A 17,322-nucleotide genomic window follows, 5' to 3' on the forward strand; every position below is an offset into this window, starting at 1 on the left:
TAGAGTAGATAATTTTTCGCTTTTGGTCCACGCAGGAGCAAGACAACCTGGCCGACGCGGAGGAACGCTGCAGTCAGCTGATCAAATCCAAGATCAGCTTGGAGTCCAAGCTAAAGGAGATGAACGAGCGTTTGGAGGACGAGGAAGAAGTGAGCACCACGCTGACAGCCAAGAAACGGCAGCTGGATGACGAGGTGGTGACGCTGCGGAAGGACGTGGATGACCTGGAGATGACCGTGGCAAAGGTGGAGAAGGAAAGACACAGTATCGAGAACAAGGTGGGTCGAGGCAGGGCCAATCGTTTCCCTTGTTTATACGTTTTCTGACCTACTGTGATGTGTCAGAGCAGGTGAAGAATCTTTCTCATGAGATGTGCGTCCTGGATGAGAACATCGCATCTCTGACCAGGGAGAAAGTTGCCCTGCAGGAAGCTCACGAGCAGGCTCTGAATGACCGCCAAGCTCAAGAAGACAAGGTCAACATGCTGACCAAAGCCAAGAGTCGACTGGAGCAGCATGTAGACAGCGTAAGACCTAAACATGCTTGTCTTCCCACCAATCGGCTTTGCATTGGCTCAAAGTTGTTGTCCTCTAGATGGAGGGTTCCTTGGAGCAGCAGAAGAAGGCACGCACCGAGCTGGAAAGAAACAAACGGAAATTGGAGGGGGATTTGAAGCTGTCTATGGACTCTGTGAGGGGCCTGGAGGACCAGAAGAAGGAGCTGGAGGAGAGAATGAACAAGTAGGAAATATCTAAAACTTACAGGAATCGTCTGAAGTTACTTCTTTTCACAACGTGTCAAAAGATTTACTAGCGGCGATGCTTTTTATTGTGTGTGTGAAGAAAAGACTTTGAATTGGGTCAGCTTCAGTCCAAAATGGAGGACGAGCAGACCTTGGTTACTCAGCTGCAGAAGACAATCAAAGAGCTTCAGGTCGGTCAAATGTCAGTCACATGATTCAGAATCCCGCAAATGGCGTGACCTAAAGCTCAGATTGTTCCTGCAGACTCGTATTGAGGAGCTGGAGGAGGCGCTGGAGGCAGAAAGGGTATGGCGCTTCAAGGCGGAGCGTCAGAGGAACGACATTGCTCGGGAGCTAGAGGAGCTTGGTGAGAAGCTGGAAGAAGCGGGGGGTGCTTCTGCTGCTCAGATTGCACTCAACAGGTGAGTCCAGACCCTTTATAAAAGACCAGAAACACAGAACCACATTCACCCAGCCTCCCTACCCCTATTGTCACCATACCAAAACAGGAAGCGGGAGGCAGACTTCCTAAAGTTGCGGCGGGAGCTGGAGGAAGTGGGGCTTCAACATGAGACACTGGCTGCCACGCTGAGGAAGAAGCACACTGACATGGTTGTGGAGCTAAGTGAGCAGAACGATGGGCTGCAGAGAGCCAAACAGAAGCTGGAGAAGGAGAAGGCGGAGCTTAGACTGGAGGCTGACGACCTTGCCGCCAACCTCGAACAGATTTCCAGGGCCAAGGTGACAACATGGCACAACATATTTTACTAATTCACTTGCGAGCAGACTGACCTTCAATAAAATGAGCATAATTTACCATTGATGTCTGTGCTGGTGCACGTGTACTGTTGCACGTGAACAGGGTGTTGTGGAGAAGACTTGCAGAGTCTACGAGGACCAGCTTAACGAGAGTCGCGTCAGGGCGGACAATCTGCAGAGGCAACTCACTGAAATGTCCGCTCAGAAGGCACGAACTGTCGCTGAGGCCGGTAGGTTTGGGATTTAGGATTCTGGTCAAGTTTTGCTGAAGTTTCCCCCAATGGACCTCCTAGATCCATTCATTGTGTATTCCTTTTGGATCCAAGGGAGCAAAATGTTATTGGCTCCAAAACAAGGGAAACAATGTTTGAGTTGGAGGGCTTTTTCTGTTGAACTGCAGCCGAGTACAGCCGTCGTATGGAGGAGCGGGAAGTGCTGAACAATCAGCTCCAGCGTTCTAAAGCTGGACTCTGTCAGAATATGGAAGGCCTGAAGAAACAGCTGGAGGAGGAGAGCAAAGTAAGCTTAGAACCTTCTAGAATGTTTTAGGATCTCCAAAATAAAGTTATGTTGTTGTTTATATGACAAAACACAGAAGGAGAGAATCGAAGGAAACTGTTTAGACAAGAACTTGAAGGTGACTAGTCTCAGGTTGTTGTTACATCTCTTTCAGACCAGGGTGTCGCTGGTGCAGACGGTGCAGGCGTCCCGCCATGAATGCGTTCTGCTGAGAGATCAGCTTGAAGCGGAACAAGAGTCCAAGGCTGAATTGCAGAGGACCCTGTCCAACACCAACAGTCAGCTGGCTCAGTGGAGGACCAAGTACGAGACGGAGGCTGTGCTGCGGATCGAAGAACTGGAAGATGCAAAGTAAAACCCTCAAACGAGACAATGTTTGAACACTGATGAGAAAGTCATATATGGGTCCATGACAATGTGTTTTCTGTAGGAGGAAGTTAGTTGTCAAACTTCAGGCTGCCCAGGAAGTTGCTGAAGCATCTCAGGCCAAAAGTTCCTCACTAGAGAAAACCAAACAGCGTCTACAGATGGAGATTGAGGATTTGGTGGTAGAGCTAGAACGCTCCAACGCCTCAGTTTTGGTTCTCGACAAGAAACAACGCAACCTCGATAAGGTCAGTCAGGAATGTGGGATGCCACAAAACCAGAGAAAAACTAGATTGCGCTTAGCTTGCTGATTTAGCCCCACCTTTTACTTTTCAAATCCCATACTCCGCTTTTCTTGCTGCTAATGAAGTTGATGTCTTCCATTTTGAAGTGTGTTTGTGGTCTCTGTGCAGATATTGAGCGAGTGGAAGCTGAAGTTCGAGGAAAGTCAGTCGGACCTTGAGGTCTCCCAGAAGGAATCCCGCAATCTGAGCACAGAACTTTTCAAACTGAAGACCATTTACGAAGAAGCTCTGGACCACCTGGAGACAATCAAACGGGAAAACAAGAACCTTCAAGGTATCATGTTCATCAGCAGGAAAATAAAGTGTCCAACTTCATTAGCCAGCGCTATGATAACAAGCTAAAAGTGTGTTGAGGGATTAAGTCAACACTAGCTACTCATAACGTGCACATGTTTGGCTCCAGGTGAGATTTTGGACCTGACAGAGCAGATCAGTCGGGGTGGGAAGACCATCTATGAGCTGGAGAGGATGAAGAAGGTCCTAGACGTGGAGAAAAGCGACATCAAAGCTGCTTTGGAGGAAGCAGAGGTAAGAGGATGCCTAGCATCCTGATGAAACATCTCACCAAGACAATCCTCACTCATCCTCCTCCTCCAGGGAACACTGGAGAGCGAGGAGAGCAAGACCCTCAGGGTTCAGATGGAACTTCAGCAGACCAGGACGTTGATTGACCGCAGGATCGCAGAAAAAGATGAAGAGATTGACAACCTCAGGTTGACTGAGCTTCTAAAATATTCCACTCTTGTTTTCAGAAATACTTCTTCTGTCGTGTGTCTTTAGATTTTCCGCTCTGTTGAGGCGAACCAGGTCAACGCGCCATCGTCCAGGTCAATCAGACCTTGTTCGCCATTCGGTGGCCGGTGTTTGGTGCAACTAGTTACTATATGCTCTACTGTCTTGACTGGGTCCCCACACTCTCAGGAGGCATCTTCCGCAAGTCCCCACCTCTTCATTGCTGCTCCGTAGCGTCCGACGCTGGTCCTCAAGCGATTGAGGGTTATCCACTGCTTCCGGGGCAGTTCCTGGCCGGAGACATCTGTGGGGTCGTTGTTGTAGTGGTGCAGCCTAGATGGTTCTGCTAACTTCCACTGTTCCCTCCATCTCGTCTTGACCCAGGTGTCCTTGGAAGTATCAGCTGATGTTGTGCTGAGCAGCTCGTGGGCTTGCATGGCAAAGGGGCGCCTTGACTTTAGGCGCACGCGTCGTGGTGTTTCTGAGACTATCTTATGGAGGAGGTGGGATTCGCTGGTCTGTGCCTTTCGGGAGAGGGCCAGTGTGGCTGCTTCTCGTCTGATGTTTGCCGGGGCGATGCCAGCGAGGATGGGCAGTTGGTTTACTGGGGTCCCTCGCAGGCACCCGGAGACGGTCCGCAGGGCGCTGTTGAGGGCGACATCTTTACATGGGCGCTACAGCACCAAACCGGGGCACAGTACTCGGCGGCTAAGAACACCAGGGCCAGCGTGGACATATGCAGTGTCTTCGTCGTAGCTCCCCATGTGGTGCCGGCTAGCCGCCGTATTAGGGCGGCACAGGCACTTGACGTGGCCTCCCCTACGAGTAGCTTACAGGTTCAAAAAGCCTACAAAAGCGAAACTAATGTCTACCACGTCTGCAGACCGCAAAAAGCCTAGTCAGAAACACTTAAGTTTTCATGAAGCAATTGTCATAAATCAATTTAAGCATCATATATTTTTTTATCTACAATTTTATCTAAAATAATGTTTGTTAGTTATTAGTAGATGTATTTGTACATAGTTATGATAGCATGGCTAAGATTATACACATACCAGCATGGCTAACACTCCTTTAGCTCTATTGGCATATTTATTAGCAATATTGTGACAAATGTAGCATTTCCTGTGCATCACCTACTTGAAGACCGAGCACCCTGGGTCCAACTAACAATTTAAAAGGAAACTACACCATTTTTAAAAATGTGTCTATCAACACGATCCCTATGTAAGACAAGAACACATGGGTTTTTCTTTTTTTTATGCATTCCAAATTTTAAATAACGTTAGCAAAAGTCAGCTAACAGTGGAGTCAATGGGAGCTACTCTATTCCGCCCACTACGCCCTCTAAATAACTATCCAAAAACCGCCAACAATTCTCCATTTACATCTCGTGACCTGAATATTAACCAAGTATTACTGATATTGTTATTGAAAGTGCTAAGGCAGACAATCTATTTTTAGCGGCACATTGATCACAGAGCGCTAACAAACTTATTGAGCCGGTGCCTGACTACAACTGCTGCTTTCCCTCTAAAATGCCATCTATCCATCCATTTTCTACCGCTTATTCCCTTCGGGGTCGCGGGGGGCGCTGGAGCCTATCTCAGCTACAATCGGGCGGAAGGCGGGGTACACCCTGGACAAGTCACCACCTCATCGCAGGGCCAACACAGATAGACAGACAACATTCACACTCACATTCACACACTAGGGCCAATTTAGTGTTGCCAATCAACCTATCCCCAGGTGCATGTTTTTGGAGGTGGGAGGAAGCCGGAGTACCCGGAGGGAACCCACGCAGTCACGGGGAGAACATGCAAACTCCACACAGAAAGATCCCGAGCCTGGGATTGAACCTCAGATTACTCAGCACCTTCATATTGTGAGGCAGACGCACTAACCCCTCTCCCACCGTGAAAGGTGAAAGTTAATTATAAATTAATTTTAGAATCTAAAGGATTTATGATCTAGATTATAAATCATGCCTCTCACCTGGATAGTAGATGGTTGTGGCCATAAACCGAGTAGTTGGTCATATTTGACATCCAACTTAGACACTGAGATGGCGAGAAAGACACAAAAAGATGCTTGTTCGCGGCAATTTGTTTTTAACCCTTTGTGAGGATTATGGTTAAGTCTTCATTTAAACGGGAAGATATAAACATCCCATGCCTTGCCGATACGCAATTTTTGGCAAATATCGGCAGCCGATCCGATCCAAATATCGGATCGGGACATTCCTATTAGCAATACTGCTACATGACACTTTGTGTTTCATTAAAGCTAGATCATTTTAGCACACAGCTTGTAAAACTTGTTGCTGATCCTCTGTATAATCAGACTAAAAAATATAAGGTTCTGCATCATCCTTAGTGTTTGTTGTCTTTCAGGAAGTATGCCATAAGTAGTAGGTTTGTTGTTGTTGAAGGGTAAAGCGAATGTTGTTACGTCTGTGAAATGAGGCCCTTTTCCACCAAAAGCTCAGGAACCTTTGGTTTCTGGCATCTATAGGTTCCTGTAGAAGTGTGTGGTTTGTGTTTCCACCGCATTTCACAGTTGAGGGTAGTTTATACAAATCAGGCTGATGACGTATGGAGGAGTGGTTTACTATATTTCTATACTGATACCAAGTAAATAAACAGACTATATTAGGTTACAGTTCTTTTACTAACAAGTAAGTACAAACCCCGTTTCCATATGAGTTGGGAAATTGTGTTAGATGTAAATATAAACGGAATACAATGATTTGCAAATCAATTTCAACCCATATTCAATTGAATGCACTACAAAGACAAGATATTTGATGTTCAAACTCATAAACTTTATTTTTTTTTTTTGCAAATAATAATTAACTTAGAATTTCAACAAGCGACATCAGTGTGTAAAGGATATCACCACATGGGCTCAGGAACACTTCAGAAACCCACTGTCAGTAACTACAGTTGGTCGCTACATCTGTAAGTGCAAGTTAAAACTCTCCTATGCAAGGCGAAAACCGTTTATCAACAACACCCAGAAACGCCGTCGGCTTCGCTGGGCCTGAGCTCATCTAAGATGGACTGATACAAAGTGGAAAAGTGTTCTGTGGTCTGACGAGTCCACATTTAAAATTGTTTTTGGAAACTGTGGACGTCGTGTCCTCCGGACCAAAGAGGAAAAAAACCATCCGGATTGTTATAGGCGCAAAGTTGAAAATCCAGCATCTGTGATGGTATGGGGGTGTATTAGTGCCCAAAGCATGGGTAACTTACACATCTGTGAAGGCGCCATTAATGCTGAAAGGTACATACAGGTTTTGGAGCAACATATGTTGCCATCCAAGCAACGTTACCATGGACGCCCCTGCTTATTTCAGCAAGACAATGCCAAGCCACGTGTTACATCAACGTGGCTTCATAGTAAAAGAGTGCGGGTACTAGACTGGCCTGCCTGCAGTCCAGACCTGTCTCCCATTGAAAATGTGTGGCGCATTATGAAGCCTAACATAGCACAACGGAGACCCCCGGACTGTTGAACAACTTAAGTTGTACATCAAGCAAGAATGGGAAAGAATTCCACCTGAGAAGCTTAAAAAATGTGTCTCCTCAGTTCCCAAACGTTTACTGAGTGTTGTTAAAAGGAAAGGCCATGTAACACAGTGGTGAACATGCCCTTTCCCAACTACTTTGACACGTGTTGCAGCCATAAATTCTAAGTAAATTATTATTTGCAAAAAAAAAAATTAAGTTTATGAGTTTGAACATCAAATATCTTGTCTTTGTAGTGCATTCAATTGAATATGGGTTGAAAATAATTTGCAAATCATTGTATTCCGTTTATATTTACATCTAACACAATTTACCAACTCATATGGAAACGGGGTTTGTACATTAAATTTATACTTACAGCATGTATATGAAACGTTGATGAAGGTGTTTGGATGTGTTTAGCGCGCTTTATAGGCGGAATAGAGCCGCTGACTTTTGCTAATGTTTATTTACGATTTAGAATGCAAACAAAAAGAAAAACATAGGTGTTCTTGTCTTGCAGAGGGATTGTGAATGATAGGCAAAATCCCCCAAAAAGTGCAGTTCCCTTTTAAGAATTAAATATTAAAAAGGCAAACACTGATGTTGATGAATATGAAGACTGACATAAAACAGCATAAATCCAGCATACTGTAATGTAAGTATGTCAGGTACACACAAGATGTCACAGCCGGAGTTGAATTTTCTTTTGATGACAAGGAATTTAAAACAAAAATAAATACTTTATTTTAATTCAATATTTAAATGTGAAGTGAAGTGAATTATATTTATATAGCGCTTTTCTCTAGTGACTCAAAGCGCTTTACATAGTGAAACCCAATATCTGAGTTACATTTAAACCAGTGTGGGTGGCACTGGGAGCAGGTGGGTAAAGTGTCTTGCCCAAGGACACAACGGCAGTGACTAGGATGGCGGAAGCGGGGATCGAACCTGCAACCCTCAAGTTGCTGGCACGGCCGCTCTACCAACCGAGCAAAACCACCCCAAATACTAAAGACAAAATAGACTAAGGCCCCGTTTACACTAAGCCGGATAAGATTATCCAGGGTAAATCCCACCTAACCTTATCCGTGTCCACACGCAACAATGCCACCATTTAAGACCCCCGCCCCCTCCGTCCTCCGGCGGCACAACGCGACCTAGTACGCATGCGCGGAAAATGCGCAAGTCATAGTCACATCCAGTGTTGTGGTATTTCAATTAACTGGAATCCAGTGTGCTGTGGGGCCCTATTGTAGTGAATCACACCTGAGCCATCATAAATTAATCAAATCTTTATTAGACACGTAAACAATGTGATAGAGAACATCAAACTAGGGATCGAGATATCTGGTCAGGACACTCCTCACTCTTTTGCCTTCACCTTCATTGTCCATTAGTTTTTGGTGACTTAATATACTCTGGACCTAGACGTTGAGTCCGCGACATACATGGCGGACAATAACTGATACAGTCCGCTTCGCCAGTCCAAAAGCATTTGTCGTTTTCCGTAGTCTTCCCTCGACGGCCAGGTAATGCAAAGCACACTCTACCTTTTTTTTTTTTTTAATCACATCCACGGGAGCCCGCATTCTCGTTGTCTCGCCTTCGACAAATGGACTAAGTTTTTCGGTAAGTAGAATCACAGCTGACCAGGTCATTCGAAAGTTCCCTCGCCGTCTGAGAAGTGTTGTATCCCAAATAGCTGCAATCGCTTTCTCTTAAGGTATTCATGTGTGATTTCCACAAGCGTCTGTACAAGTAGAGGAAGGAGAAACACGGGCATGTCTGGATGACTCGCCTTCATATTTCCAGTGGTTAGATCCGAGTTACGGAACCGCTTTATTATGAAGCTGGCTGTGGCGCGTTCTTTCTGACGTCACTTCCTGTGAGGGGCGCGGTCTTTCTGGCGTCACTTCCTCTCCGAACTCAGTTTGTAAACGATCAATGAGTCCATACAAAGCTAAAAGCCGGAGATTCAAGAACTAGACGGTGCACTTACCCGTGTAAAAGAATATCCAAGGAGGGGAACCTTAAACGCTGGTTTAATGTGGCTGAAACGGGGCTTAGGCTAAATAATTATTCGTTTAAGGGGTTATCCGGCTTAGTGTAGACATAGCCTAAGAGTAATACTATTATAAATATTTTATATTTCAAAATGAAATTGAGATCAACCATCCATCCATCCATCCATCCATCTTCTTCCGCTTATCCGAGGTCGGGTCGCGGGGGCAGCAGCCTAAGCAGGGAAGCCCAGACTTCCCTCTCCCCAGCCACTTCGTCCAGCTCTTCCTGTGGGACCCGAGGCGTTCCCAGGCCAGCCGGGAGACATAGTCTTCCCAACGTGTCCTGGGTCTTCCCCGCGGCCTCCTACCGGTCGGACGTGCCCTAAACACCTCCCGAGGGAGGCGTTCGGGTGGCAACCTGACCAGATGCCCGAACCACCTCATCTGGCTCCTCTTGATGTGGAGGAGCAGCGGCTTTACTTTGAGCTCCCCCCGGATGGCAGAGCTTCTCACCCTATCTCTAAGGGAGAGCCCCGCCACCCGGCGGAGGAAACTCATTTCGGCCGCTTGTACCCTTGATCTTGTCCTTTCGGTCATAACCCAAAGCTCATGACCATAGGTGAGGATGGGAACGTAGATCGACCGGTAAATTGAGAGCTTTGCCTTCCGGCTCAGCTCCTTCTTCACCACAACAGATCGATACAGCGTCCGCATTACTGAAGACGCCGCACCGATCCGCCTGTCGATCTCACGATCCACTCTTCCCTCACTCGTGAACAAGACTCCGAGGTACTTGAACTCCTCCACTTGGGGCAAGATCAACCAATATTTTTTCAATTGTCATTCATGAAAAGAAAATTCATACAGACCATGTACACGCACCAAGGATGACTGTCTCTATTTACCGCCTAAGTCATTGTTCGGCCATCAGGTGAACGTTGACTTCAGAAGAAACAAAACATTCCCCCTTTAAGACCCAGAGCCAAAATAATCCACACAGAACAAATATTTAAACAACGGCTCAATGGCGAGGACGACAATTATTAGTACAATTGCAACAACCCTTATTATACTAGAGTGTTAGCCTAGCGTTAGCTTCGGGTTAGCTCTGATTCCAACCGTAAACAGAACGACCAAACGCAAAAAAAACAATAATAGTTCACAATAATTGTTCTAGTTGATCATTAAAACAACTCACGAGGCTTTAAAACTTCTTACAAACGAGGACTTCTTCTAATAAGATCGATACTAGTCCTCCTCAGCTTATGACACGTTCAGAGACCGTCATTTGCATTGCGGTCGTCCCGCCCCTTGACCAATAGGAAAGCAGCACTGAGGTGACGTCTGCTTCATAAGGACCATCCATCCATCCATTTTCTACCGCTTATTCCCTTTGGGGTCGCGGGGGGCGCTGGAGCCTATCTCAGCTACAATAAAATTAATTAAGAAACGTATCAATACCAACCTAATCATGGTAGGTTGTCACATCACATCAAGCAAACTTGGCAACAGAAAACTATGTATGTTAAAATAATAGGCATACTGTATGTAATGGAATGGAATAAAAATAAATATCAAGCCACATAAAATATTGAACCTTAAAGTTACATTTTGAATGACACATATTCATTTTTTATCACACTGTATATTCAAAAAGTCATTTTGTGTGTGAGAATCGGAGCAGCTGGGGGAGTATTGCAGTCTCTCTGCCGCACTGTTGTGACTAAACGAGAGCTGAGCCAGAAGGCAAAGCTCTCGGTCTACAGAGCTATCTACATTCCTACTCTCACCTATGGTCATGAAGTGTGGGTCATGACCGAAAGAATAAGATCGCGGATACAAGCGGCCGAAATGAGTATCCTCAGAAGGGTGGCTGGCATCTCCCTTAGAGATAGGGTGAGAAGTTCAGTCACCCGAGAGAGACTCGGAGTAGAGCCGCTGCTCCTTCGCTTGGAAAGGAGCCAGCTTAGGTGGTTCGGGCATCTCGTACGGATGCCTCACAAGCGTCTCCCTAGGGAGGTCCTCGTTGCACGTCCCACTGGGAGGAGATCCCGGGGCAGGCCAGACCTCTCTGGCCTGGGAATGCTTCGGGATCCCCCAGAAGGAAGTTGCTAATGTTGCTCTGGAGAGGGAAGTCTTGGGGTCTCTGCTGGAGCTGTTGTCCTCGCGACTCCATTCTGGATAAGCGGTTGAAGATGGATGGATGGATTTTGTGTGTGTGCGTGTTCATCAGTACAACTGTTGTCCAACAGGCGGAGCCACCAGCGCTCCCTGGAGACCATGCAGACCAGCTTGGAGGCGGAGATCCGCACCCGCAGCGAGGCTGTTCGCCTGAGGAAGAAGATGGAGTCTGAGCTGAACGAGATGGAAGTTCATCTCAATCACGCCAACAGGCAGGCGGCCGAGAGCCAGAAGATGATCGCACAGCTGCAGGCTGAGGTACGTCAAAGACGGCGGCGCCATTCGGACGAAGCGCCGACGGTGTCATGTTGCAGGTCAGAGTTCAGAAGGCGGAACTGGACGAGAGGGTCCAGCTGGCCAATCAGCTGAGAGAACAGGTGGTCCTGCTGGAGCGACGTTGCACACTGATGACTGCCGAGGAGGAGGAGCTACGGTGCGTCCTGGAGCAGACGGATTGCGCCCGCAAGATAGCCGAACACGAGCTAGTGGAGGTGGTGGACAGAGCCAACCTGCTCAGCACTCAGGTCAACACAACACTTATTGATTGATTGGCTGATGATCAATGTCTGAGACTTTGATTGATACTTGAGTTATCTCTTAGGATTGATTGACTGATTGATGATTGCACTGACTTGATTGGTTGACTCATTGACTGACTAATTGAATGACTGACCTATCGATTGATTGACTGACTGAACGAATGAAGATTGAAAACGATTGACTGATTGATTGACAGCGGAGTCATCACAGATTGATTGACTAACTGACCGATTGACAAACTGATCTACTAATTGACTGATTGATTGACTGACTAAACAAAATGTTGGTTGATTGATTGATTGACTGCTGAGTCATGACAAATTGATTGATTAGCTAATTGATTGACTGACTGATTATTGATTATTTGATTGACTCAATCACAGACAGATTGACTAACTGATTGATTGACTGATATACCGATTATTGATTGACTGACACAATGGCTAACTGACTGACTGACCGACCGATTGATTGATTTATTGACTGCTGAGTCATGACAGATTGATTGACTGACTGACTGACCGACTGATTGATTGACTGCTTAGTCTTGACAGATTGATTGACTCACTGACCGATTGACTGATTAATTGACTGCTTAGTCATGACGGATTAATTGACTGACTGACCGATTGACAGATTGATTGACTGACTGCTGAGTCATTAAAAATAGATTTTACCAGTAGCTGATTGATTGACTAATTTACTGAAAGATTGACGCATTGACCGATTATTGATTATTGATTGACAGATTGGCTGACTGAGTCACTGACTGATTGACTGAATGACCGATTGATTGATTCATTGATTGACTAACACACTGACTCATTGACTAACTTATTGACTGAATGAGCCACTGACAGGTTGATTGACTGACTGAACGATTGATTAATTGACTCATTCACTGACATATTGACACATTGAGTAACTGATTGATTGAGTGACAGATTGGCTGACTGATAATTGAATGACTGGCCAATTGACTGATTGATTGACTGCTGAGTCATTACAGATTGATTGACTAACTGACCGATTGACAAACTGATAGACTAATTGGCTGACTGATTGATTGACTGACTAAACAAACGGTTGGCTGGTTGATTGATTGATTGCCTGCTGAGTTGACAAATTGATTGATTAGCTGATTGATTGACTGATTATTGATTATTTGACTGACTCGTTCACCGACAGATTGACTAACTGATTGATTGACTGATACACCGATTATTGATTGACTGACACAATGGCTGACTGACTGACTGACCGATTGATTGATTGATTAATTGACAGTCATGACAGATTGATTGGCTGACTGACTGACCGACTGATTGATTGATTGACTGCTGAGTTTTCACAGATTGATTGACTCACTGGCCGATTAACTGACTGATTGACTGCTAAGTCATGACAGATTAATTGACTGACTGACCGATTGACAGATTGATTGACCTGCTGAACAAATGATTGACTGACTGATTGATCGACTCACTGAACAAACGATTGACTGCTTAGTCCGACAGATTAATTGACTGACTGACCGATTGACAGATTGATTGATTGACCCACTGAACAAACTATTGACTGATTGATTGACTAACTGCTGAGCCGTTTAAAAATGTATTTCACCAGTAGCTGATTGACTAATTTACTGAAAGATTGACGCATTGACTAATTGACCGATTACTGATTATTGACAGACTGACGATTGATTCATTGATTAATTAACACACTGACTCATTGATTAACTTATTGACTGACTGACCCATTGACCGATTGCTTGACTGCTGAATCATGACAGATCGTTTGCCAAGCTGATTGACTGACTGACCGATTGATTGACTCAATCACTGATATATTGACACATTGAGTAACTGATTGATTGAGTGACGAATTGGCTGACTGATTAATTGAGTGACTGGCCGATTGATTGATTGACTGTTGAGTCATGACAGATTTATTGACTAGCTGATAGTTTGAGGGATTGTTTGACTGACTGATCGATTGATTGATTGATTAACAGATTGACTCATTAACTGACTCCTTAAATGAACAACTCATTTACTGACTGACTAATTGATTGACTGTAGAGTCATAACAGATTTATTTAAATGCTGATTGACTGACTGACTGACTGATTTATTGGCTGACTTGATGGATCATTTGCAGAATGCGGGGCTGGTGAGCCACAAGAAGAAGCTGGAGGCGGACGTGTCGCAGCTGGCGGGCGAGGTGGACGACGTGCTGCAGGAGCGTCGCAGCGCTGAGGACAAAGCCAAGAAGGCCATCACCGATGTAAGTGCCGACCTTTGACCTGTGACCTCAACCCAACCTCCTCGCTAACATTTCTGTGCGTCAGGCGGCCATGATAGCGGAGGAGCTGAAGAAGGAGCAGGACAGCTTCAACATGTTGGAGAGAATCAAGAAGAACATGGAGGGCGACGTCAAAGGTAACAGCAACAACAGCAAACCAACATGGTGGCGCTGGCGAGGCGGGCGTGGCCGACCTCACCTGTGCGTAAATGTGTGTGTGTTGACTGCGCGCGACAGAACTGCAGGTCAAATTGGAAGAGACGGAGCAAATGGCGTTGAAAGGCGGGAAGAAGCAACTTTCCAAGATGGAGACGAGAGTGAGTCTGCAATGCACTTCCTTTTAGCTGCTAACTTGATTTGTCACTTTAGCTCGTGCAGCAGACGGCCCTCTGATTGTGTGTGTGTGTGTGTGTGTGTGTGTGTGTGTGTGTGTGTGTGTGTGTGTGTGTGTAGGTGCGTGATCTTCAAACGGAGCTGATTGTGGAGCAGAAGAAGAGCGAGGATTATCAGAAAGGAGTGCGCCGCTATGAGAGAAAGGTCAAAGAGCTCAGCTATCAGGTAACACACACACGCACCTGCACACACACGCTACATGCTAACATTGAGTGCGTGCGCGTCAGTCGGAGGAGGACCGCAAGACGCTGCTGAGGATGCAGGAACTTATTGAAAAGCTTCAAAGCAAAGTCAAAAGTTACAAGAGACAAACGGAGAACGCCGTGAGTTCTTTTCTCTCCACGCCCCGACAACTACGCCAGGCGCCACCTTGAAACGCGACAATGTTGCTTGTGTGCCAGGAGGAACAGATGAGCTCCGGCACCGTGCGCTTCCGGAAGATCCAGCACGAGCTGGACGACGCCGAGGAGAGGGCCGACATCGCCGAGACTACCGTCAACAAGCTGCGGATTCGAACCCGCGAGCAAGTGAGCAAGTACACCGTGGTGAGTGCGCAATTGTTTTTTTCTTTTTTTGGATCCGAAGCTTCAAAGCAAAAAGGGCTGAGAAATTCTTCTTCTTCTGTGTTCCTGCAGATTTCTGAATGAGACTGTGCTGCGTTGGTAGTCATGTGACTCACGTCCGTTTGCTGTGTTTGTTAGCTTAGAATGTAATGATTTCATTTCAGTATGAAGCGCAACAACAACAACGACTTCAGCTTCATTTTGTGCTAGCAGCTTTCATCTTCAGGAGGGGTGTCTCCAAACAACTTTTTACCAATATTGCAGCCGAACACGGATCCAATATCAGCATGAATCATACATACATTTTCTTCTTTTTTTATTACAAACCCTGTTTCCATATGAGTTGGGAAATTGTGTTAGATGTAAATATAAACGGAATACAATGATTTGCAAATCCTTTTCAACCCATATTCAGTTGAATGCACTACAAAGACAACATATTTGATGATCAAACTCATAAACTTTTTTTTTTTTTTTGCAAATAATAATTAACTTAGAATTTCATGGCTGCAACACGTGCCAAAGTAGTTGGGAAAGGGCATGTTCACCACTGTGTTACATGGCCTTTCCTTTTAACAACACTCAGTAAACGTTTGGGAAATGAGGAGACACGTTTTTTAAGCTTCTCAGGTGGAATTCTTTCCCATTCTTGCTTGATGTACAGCTTAAGTTGTTCAACAGTCCGGGGGTCTCCGTTGTGGTATTTTAGGCTTCATAATGCGTCACAAATTTTCAATGGGAGACAGGTCTGGACTACAGGCAGGCCAGTCTAGTACCCGCACTCTTTTACTATGAAGCCACGTTGATGTAACACGTGGCTTGGCATTGTCTTGCTGAAATAAGCAGGGGCGTCCATGGTAACGTTGCTTGGATGGCAACATAAGTTGCTCCAAAACCTGTATGTACCTTTCAGCATTAATGGTGCCTTCACAGATGTGTAAGTTACCCATGTCTTGGGCACTAATACACCCCCATACCATCACAGATTTTGGCTTTACAACTTTGCGCCTATAACAATCCAGATGGTTCTTTTCCTCTTTGGTCCAGAGGACACGACGTCCACGGTTTCCAAAAACAATTTGAAATGTGGACTCGTCAGACCACAACACTTTTCCACTTTGTATCAGTCCATCTTAGATGAGCTCAGGCCCAGCGAAGCAGACGGCGTTTGTGGGTGTTGTTGATAAACGGTTTTCGCCTTGCATAAGAGAGTTTTAACTTGCACTTACAGATGTAGCGACCAACTGTAGTTACTGACAGTGGGTTTCTGAAGTGTTCCTGAGCCCATGTGGTGATATCCTTTACACACTGATGTTGCTTGTTGATGCAGTACAGCCTGAGGGATCGAAGGTCACGGGCTTAGCTGCTTACGTGCAGTGATTTCTCCAGATTCTCTGAACCCTTTGATGATATTACGGACCGTAGATGGTGAAATCCCTAAATTCCTTGCAATAGCTGGTTGAGAAAGGTTTTTCTTCAACGGTTCAACAATTTGCTCACGCATTTGTTGACAAAGTGGTGACCCTCGCCCCATCCTTGTTTGTGAATGACTGAGCATTTCATGGAATCTACTTTTATACCCAATCATGGCACACACCTGTTCCCAATTAGCCTGCACACCTGTGCGATGTTCCAAATAAGTGTTTGATTAGCATTCCTCAACTTTATCAGTATTTATTGCCACCGTGTTGCTGGCATCAAATTCTAAAGTTAATGATTATTTGCCAAAGTTTATTAGTTTGAACATCAAATATGTTGTCTTTATAGCATATTCAACTGAATATGGGTTGAAAATGATTTGCAAATCACTGTATTCCGTTTATATTTACATCTAACACAATTTCCCAACTCATATGGAAACGGGGTTTGTAGAAAAGGTGCGATCAAGTCAAACAAAGAGCCATGGTCAGTATGAAAAACACTAACCAATTCATCATCGACCGTCTGGAATAGACTTATCCTGTCTTTAAGTTGAAGTGGTAATAGTTCTTTGGGCGACACCCTGTGGTCACAATAATTCATGAAGTTAAGCTCGTGGCGCAGTGGGTTGAATGATGCGGACACGTTTGTTACCGGATACTTTTTAAACACACTTCTGCCTTGGAGACTTTGTATGTGTACGTTGGTTGAAGTTCAATCCGAACATGTATGCAGTAACAACATGATATTTCATATTTTCTTTGCTCTTTACAGCATGTACGAAAAGGAGTAGGAAGAAGCAAAGCTTATTTAACCCGACCCCTTTTCCAATTGACTGCAATTACTGACACATATGACCACTGCCTATTCAAAGAGTTACCGGTAAGTCAGTTATGAGATGTATAATATCTCATTTTCAGTAAGGCAACTATAATAATTTGGTACTTGTTTACATTGACAAATATGCTGTTTTACACTACA

At 45.2% G+C, this 17,322-nt stretch overlaps 1 protein-coding gene across 1 annotated transcript in view; it reads left to right on the forward strand.

Moving 5' to 3' along the window:
• LOC133571527 (myosin-7-like) overlaps positions 1 to 15,265 on the forward strand; it is a 54,870-nt gene extending 39,605 nt beyond the window's left edge. The window contains exons 24-45 of the mRNA XM_061924229.1: positions 36 to 278; positions 350 to 526; positions 595 to 740; positions 843 to 933; positions 1,007 to 1,164; positions 1,252 to 1,483; positions 1,605 to 1,731; positions 1,902 to 2,020; positions 2,175 to 2,371; positions 2,451 to 2,634; positions 2,800 to 2,965; positions 3,095 to 3,219; positions 3,289 to 3,404; positions 11,191 to 11,377; positions 11,434 to 11,643; positions 13,823 to 13,948; positions 14,013 to 14,103; positions 14,204 to 14,283; positions 14,420 to 14,524; positions 14,587 to 14,682; positions 14,761 to 14,904; positions 14,995 to 15,265. Of these exons, the coding sequence (XP_061780213.1) occupies positions 36 to 278; positions 350 to 526; positions 595 to 740; positions 843 to 933; positions 1,007 to 1,164; positions 1,252 to 1,483; positions 1,605 to 1,731; positions 1,902 to 2,020; positions 2,175 to 2,371; positions 2,451 to 2,634; positions 2,800 to 2,965; positions 3,095 to 3,219; positions 3,289 to 3,404; positions 11,191 to 11,377; positions 11,434 to 11,643; positions 13,823 to 13,948; positions 14,013 to 14,103; positions 14,204 to 14,283; positions 14,420 to 14,524; positions 14,587 to 14,682; positions 14,761 to 14,904; positions 14,995 to 15,006 (3,132 nt within the window). The 3' untranslated portion in view covers positions 15,007 to 15,265. The remainder of the gene's footprint in view (positions 1 to 35; positions 279 to 349; positions 527 to 594; positions 741 to 842; positions 934 to 1,006; positions 1,165 to 1,251; positions 1,484 to 1,604; positions 1,732 to 1,901; positions 2,021 to 2,174; positions 2,372 to 2,450; positions 2,635 to 2,799; positions 2,966 to 3,094; positions 3,220 to 3,288; positions 3,405 to 11,190; positions 11,378 to 11,433; positions 11,644 to 13,822; positions 13,949 to 14,012; positions 14,104 to 14,203; positions 14,284 to 14,419; positions 14,525 to 14,586; positions 14,683 to 14,760; positions 14,905 to 14,994) is intronic.
• Positions 15,266 to 17,322: the final 2,057 nt, after the last annotated feature.

This window comes from Nerophis lumbriciformis, linkage group LG01 (assembly GCF_033978685.3).
Source record: "Nerophis lumbriciformis linkage group LG01, RoL_Nlum_v2.1, whole genome shotgun sequence".
In the NCBI taxonomy this organism is placed as follows: Eukaryota; Metazoa; Chordata; class Actinopteri; order Syngnathiformes; family Syngnathidae; genus Nerophis; species Nerophis lumbriciformis.